We start from the raw sequence: 6,296 nt of genomic DNA, 5'->3' as shown, positions 1-6,296 counted from the left end.
GCAGCCAAGGATGAGCCCTTAGCTGCCCCCCGCGCTGCCCGGCCGCGGGGGTCTTGGCCGCGGCAGCATGGGGCGGGCAGGACCCGGCCACCCACACAGTCCCTCCTGCACTGCCAGATCGCTCTGCCCCGGCTGCCGATTTGCTTCGCAGGGAAGCAGCCCGGGAGCGCAGCGGGGAAGCCGGCGGAACCGGGGAAAGGGCCAGGATGCTGGGGACCCCTCGCCTCGCCTCGCCTCGCCCCGGCCGCGCGGCCACCCCGCTCCTGGAGCTGACCCTCCTGGGGCTCCCCGCCGCCCCCCTCCCCCGCACTTCTCCCGCTCAAACCCGCAGCCCCCAGCGCGTCCCCACCGGGCTCCCGCCCGCAGGTGAGCGCCAAGTTCCCGCCACTGGCTGCGGGGCGCACTTACTGGTGGAGAAGCGGGGGTCCGGGTTGGTGCCGTACCATCCCGTGGCCGAAGCGCTGTTCCGCATGGTCTCCTGGTAGGGTGGAAGCTCGCTCATGTTGCCTAGGTTGCCGTTGCAGTAGCCCCCCATCGTGGTGTGGGAGAGCTGGGGGACCCCCGCCGCTGTCATATGGTAGGCAGCAGTCACTGCCCCGTTGTGGCCCATGGGGTGCTGCTGCATGGCCGGCTGAGAAACCTGAGACTGCCTGTAGGCTGCCAAGGGAGCTCCCAAGTTACTCCCCTCCATGCCCACTTTCTTGTAGCTTTCCTCCAAGGGACTCAAGATGTCAGACACTGAGAAAGGAGTCGTATGCTTTGGGCTCATCGACATGATTCGGCGGCTGGGAGAGAAAAAAAAAAAAAGGAAGGGGAGGCAAATCTTTTTTTGCCAAATATTCTGGTGTTGCCTTAACGCCGATCTTGTTGGATGTACACGTAACCGAGTGGACGAAGTCCGCCTTAATTGGATTGAGTGGAGGCTCAGGGCTGCCTTTCGTTTGTTTTAGCCAGACGCCAGGTTTTAGGCTGCCACCAGAGGCGGGGCATAGGCACTAAAGCAACAAGACAATAGAAGCCTACATCTTGCCCAAGATAATTAGCTTACATGCTGATGACAAGGTAAACACCTTTAAGTTTTACTTGTCAGGATTTTTTAGGTCTTAAAAAAAAGGAAGAAGAAGAAGACCCCGCGAGCACAAGTCATTTTATTCTTCTGGGGGTGGCAATATTCTGGGTGGGGAATTTAAGGTAATTTCAAAAGAGAAATTTGCTCAGTTCAAGTGAAATGATTTCAAATCGCATCCTCAGCCCCTGACATTATTGCCTCAGCCCCTGGGAGAGATGGGGAGCTGGGCTTTAACCCCAGGGAACCAATGGATCCCACCGAGCTTGATTTTAAGAAAACACTGAGAAGTGAGGGGGAAAAAAAATCTGTCAGGAGGGCATTGGGTTTATATTTGGCCACCGATTTCCACACTGCATTACCCACTCGAGAGGGATCCTAAGCCTGTCAGGTAGAAATTCTGGCTAATGCTCACCAGCACCAGATTTTAAGAGTGCTGCAAGGGAGGCTTCTCTGTAGCATGTTAGTCTCCAAATGCAACACCCCAATCCGTGCATCGCTGTGTACAGGCAGCCACAGGAAGATTTTGCCCAGATTTTTGTCTTGGAGAGAGACCGGCAGTGTAAATTTGAAAATATGTAAAGTAATAGCGTAGGGGGTGAGAAAAGAGATTAAAGCAAAGAGTCATTTGTTATTTTATAATAGAAGGAATGTTAGGGGCTCCTGAGGGCCCTTCTGTATCCAAAGCTGCTTTCTAAGGTTATTTATATACCAAGGAAGTTGGGATGATGAAGACCTATCAGGTCATCTGGTCCATCGCCTTTGCCAATGAAGACTCGTCCCTTGCATTTTCTAATTTTTTTGCCCAATCTAGCTTGAAATGCATATAAAACACGTTCATCTCTGTGCATACATGTGTCTCGAACAGTTAATGTGATTCAAATTATTATTTTTATCGAGCCTTGGAAGGATTTTCAACTTTTACTGTAACTGAAAAAAAAAATTCAATGAAGGCAAAAAAAGAAAGCCTTCTCTGACTGTTAACACTCTGGCCTTAAGTGTTAGGAACTAATTTAATAAAGTGATTGTCTGAATATTAAGAAAATTGCAGCAAAGTTGCAGTTAACCCGGTGACTTTAAAGCATCAAATCACTATTTAGTAATTGCACTTGTAAATATGTTTGTGCTCTGCTTGTTCGTGCTTAAAAATGCAAAAGTGCACTTGCTACCCGGGAATAACTAAATATCTTTGTCTAAAGTGGCAGCGTAAATGGCCAGTCGCTTTGTGACTGTGCTTGATATTAGTACATAAGGATCATTTTGCTTCAATTGGGAGGCTCTCATTCAGTAGGCAAGAAACCGTTTAGGAGAAAGTAGGTTCCCGTATGAGAGTTAACATCCTTCAAGTATAAGCCTGTGCCTTGATTACACTTTAGAGCTCTGCAAGAGGTGAGCTTTTCCACACAAATATAATCGGGGGAACTTTTCTTCAATCAGGCCCTCAGTTCTTCTGCATCAGCTCAGCTGCCTCCTTGGGCACCAGGTTAGCTAAAGTCTTAATGCCTAAAAGTGGGTTTGTTGTGAGTCTGCTGTGTCACTCACAGCACATACAGCTGGCAAGGACACCTTGCAGTTAGAAATACGACTGCTTCGGATGCCGCCTCTTCTCTTTTCCAGGTCTTTACGTCTTGTCTTCCTAATTACCTAGGACATTTCTTTTATTGGCTTTAGCCCACCGTGCAGTTGCGCTAATTTGTAGTCATTATTTTTACACATGTATTTCGAAGCTCTCTGGCTGATGGGACTATGCAATTAAAATATTCAACGGGTTGTTTTGGTTTGTGTTTTTTTTAAGTTTTTGGGGGGTCTCCCCCTCGGATTTTTCAAATAAAGAGTCTCATGTGAATTTTTAGCCTTTTTTTAATAATATGAGAAAAGGAACAGGACAGAACACGGCGTGACAAAATATTAATGCTGTAGTACCAACCGGCAAAATATGTATTTTAAATGAGTCGGCATCATCTTATACCTACTGCCAAGAAAGACTCCATTATAATTAATTGCTGCAAAATGTTATGGGTGGTGTGTGTGTGTGTGTGTGTGGGGGGGGGGGGGGGTTCTGTTCTGAATACTAGTGCGAGTGACACATGTAGAAGTCCTCTCTATTTTGTTTTTGCCAGGGACTCGCACTCGATGGAGCCTGTGCCTTCCCGAGCAATGTTACTAGATCTCGGGCTTCGCATCTGCGAACACAGCCCCAGTGTCGGGCCAGATTTGGTGCACGTGTGTCCTGGTGCTATGTGGAAAGGACTCCTTGTAAGTCTCCAGTGCTTAGCCAATCTTAGTTATGCCCCAAGTCAAAGGAAAGGAGGCAGGTTAAATGCCCGCCAAATGTCCCCCAGTTAGATGAAGCCCTCGGCTTGGGGTCGGACCTTGCACGGGCAAGTTGCTGTGAGGGATGTGGTACGTCCGCGGAGGCTGCGACTCGGTACAAGTCGCTCGTGTGTCCGCGCGCGGGGCTGAGCGGTCCCGACTCGGCGACTCTGCGCACGACTTTCAGCCAGGGAAGTTCCCGGCCGAGGGAAAGGCGCTGCTACCCCTTTCCCCAGACAACTGACGCGGGAGAGCTCAGCCTCCCTTAGGACTGGCAGAAAAGTGTATTTATTTCCCCCCCTTTCCGCACGTCCTTTCCCACTTCCTTTCTCGGGAGCCGTGTCCCCAGTCGCCCAGGTCCGGCCGCCCCCCGCGCTGTGCCTGGCGCCTGGTCGCGGCGTGGTCCTTCACCTGGCGGTGCTGCTTAATGCACGGCTCGAGTGGAAAGGAAATGCTAAGGAGGGGGAAGGAAGGACGAAATGCATTTTGCCTGTTGGAAGCATTTTCATGAGAATGCCACAGTCTTCACCCCGTGTTTGCAGAATGCTTTATTCACTCCCCGGCGGCTACAGGGACGTTTCTTCAATAGCTTCTGACCCCACACAATCCGTTTGATAACACTCGAGATGTGGAAGAATGGGAGACTTTGTCAATCAAACGGTGCCAATCCCAATGCAAACGGTGCCACCAAGACCGCAGCGCCTTTCCTCATTAACTGGATTGCGGGGGCTGGGAACTCAAGGATCGGATTTTTAAAGTGTGCACAGGGCTCTCCACACCGAACAATGTTTCTTTCTCTGTGCTCCCATGCCTCCCGGATGGAAAGCAAATGTGCTCGTCCAGCCAGAGTCACCGCGGGGGCTACACAAAAGCAGCATTTCCATCCATTCAGCTGGACGCGAAGGGCAAAGACTGCTGCGTGTTCCCGCGGCTGCTTTAACTGCTCTGAAAGGTGTCATCACGAAGGGCTGGCTCTCTTTGTAATATTTTAAACGAAAAGTGATCTCTCTGCACGCATTTTTTACCCTTTGCAAGTCCAGCAGAGAAAACGAAGGCCCCGATTCAGCAGAGCCCTTAGGCACGTGCCTGTATGCTTATGGCAAAGTACTGAGTGCTTCCATTTGCGCACGTGCTTAAATGCGTCGGTAGATCTGGGCCCAGCTGACACTAAAAAGGGCGCCAAGCCCCTTCTAGGCAAGTTTGTTCTTTCCCCCACGACTGAGTTTTAAACAGAACCCGGGGGATGGGGGTCCAAGGTCTCCGCGGCGCTAGGCGGGAAGTTATTTCTATTTCTTCCTGTGAAAGTTCAGTGCAGTTTTCACTCCCTAGCAGCCCCCAGCCCGACTCGTCGGGGCACCAGCGCAGGAGGTCTGTGCATGCCAGCGCCCCGCGCCCGCACCTCGGGGAGCTTCCCTGGTCCCTGGCAGGAAGGGCAGCTTAGACGCGGGTCCGCTTGCTAGGGCGCTGCTACCTAAGAGGTGCCCGTCAGGACAGAGAGTGGCCCCATTGCCCCGCTTCTAGCTCATTTTACAAGTATAGCAATGCACACCCCCCGGGCAGGGTTCCAGTGGCACTTTGACTCTTGGGGGGTCTGTAAAAATAAAAATAAAAAAATGAAGCCGGTTCATTGATTAAGAAGTCCGCCTAAGTGAATGAGCAATCCGATCGGAGACCCTCCCAGGTTCTGATTTTCAAATCTGGCAGGGGGGCTGTCCCTTACTTCGCACCCTGCCCCGGAGCGGACGGAAACCAAGGCTGGCCGCGGGGGGAGCGGGGGCACAGCTAATGAGAGCGCGTGGTTACCTCTTGGTCCAGGGTTTAGTGCCCCCTTGGTGAGTCTGGGTGAGCTGGCACCTTGCTTCCCAGCCGGAAGGCTCTGGGAGCACATCTGCTCCCGTTTTTTAATTTATGGGTATTGGTAACAGAAACAAGACCCGTGTCCAGCCCATAGCTGAATTCATATTGGTATCTCGCCTATGCACTGCGTATTGATTCTTCCCATTCTTATTAATTATTATTAACACTGGTTGTAATAATAACTATTATAATGATGATTTCTTCTTATTCTTATTAATATCTCTCCTGTGCACCCCTCTCCCAGCCCAGCTGAGCCAGGTGCAGAGCCCAGCGGAGAGAAAGGCACGGGGATGCTGAGATGAAACCCGGATAACTCTAGCACTGGGCTGGGGCATTTCGACCCGCGGGGTGTACCCAGGTTGCTGCCAACCGCCTCCCGCCTGTGCTGGTCAGTACAAGCTACAGGCCCGAGCCCCGCTTCTCGGTCCCTGACGGGAGGAATCGGCGTAACAACCCCGCGCTGCTCTGGCTCTGCCGCCGGCTTCATAACGCCCCTGGAAAGCAGAGCGGATGGGGCCCCGGGCTGACACTGGCGGTGAGCGGCAAGGGCTGGGCTCTCGCGCCCGGATCCCCGGAGCCTTGTCCCGCCCGGCGCCGCGTGCTCGACGCTGCGCGGGCAGCGGGGCTGGCTCCGCCGGCCTCCTCGAGCCGCCTGCCAAGTGCGAAGCCGCCGCCTCTGCCTGGGCCCTGGCAGCACCCGGCGCAGGCGGCTCGGGGCTGTAGCGGAGCCTCTGTCCCGTAGCTCACTCGGGAGCCGGCGCCAGGCTGAGCTCGGGGGCGCTGCGGGGTCCTGCAAGAGCCCAGCAGGTCCCTTTGCCTAAAGCCACTGGGCTGCAGGGGAGTGGGGCAGGAGGAGCCCTCTGCCCTGGGCCAGGCGCGGGCTGTGCGCGTTTGCGGCGGGGTTACTGAAATGCGCATCTTTAGAGAGGCCGCTCCGGAGAAGAGGATCCCCTCCTTGCCCCCCTCGCCAGCCCCGCTCCCGCCCCCGCCCGCGGGCATCGGCTTCGCGGTGCAAAGCCCGCCGGGCCGGAGCCGCCCACGGGGAGGCGAGGGGCGCCTC

General features: G+C 53.7%; 1 protein-coding gene across 1 annotated transcript in view; it reads right to left on the bottom strand.

The window, feature by feature from the left end:
• Positions 1-778, bottom strand: part of NKX2-1 (NK2 homeobox 1) — a 1,700-nt gene extending 922 nt beyond the window's left edge. Inside the window, exon 1 of the mRNA XM_014519053.1 lies at positions 409-778. Within this exon, the coding sequence (XP_014374539.1) occupies positions 409-775 (367 nt within the window). The 5' untranslated portion in view covers positions 776-778. The remainder of the gene's footprint in view (positions 1-408) is intronic.
• Between the last annotated feature and the right edge of the window lie 5,518 nt (positions 779-6,296).

This window comes from Alligator sinensis, unplaced genomic scaffold (genome assembly GCF_000455745.1).
Source record: "Alligator sinensis unplaced genomic scaffold, ASM45574v1 scaffold280_1, whole genome shotgun sequence".
In the NCBI taxonomy this organism is placed as follows: Eukaryota; Metazoa; Chordata; order Crocodylia; family Alligatoridae; genus Alligator; species Alligator sinensis.
Note: the sequence above shows the minus strand (reverse complement) of the source record. Positions and strands in the feature narration are given on the sequence as shown.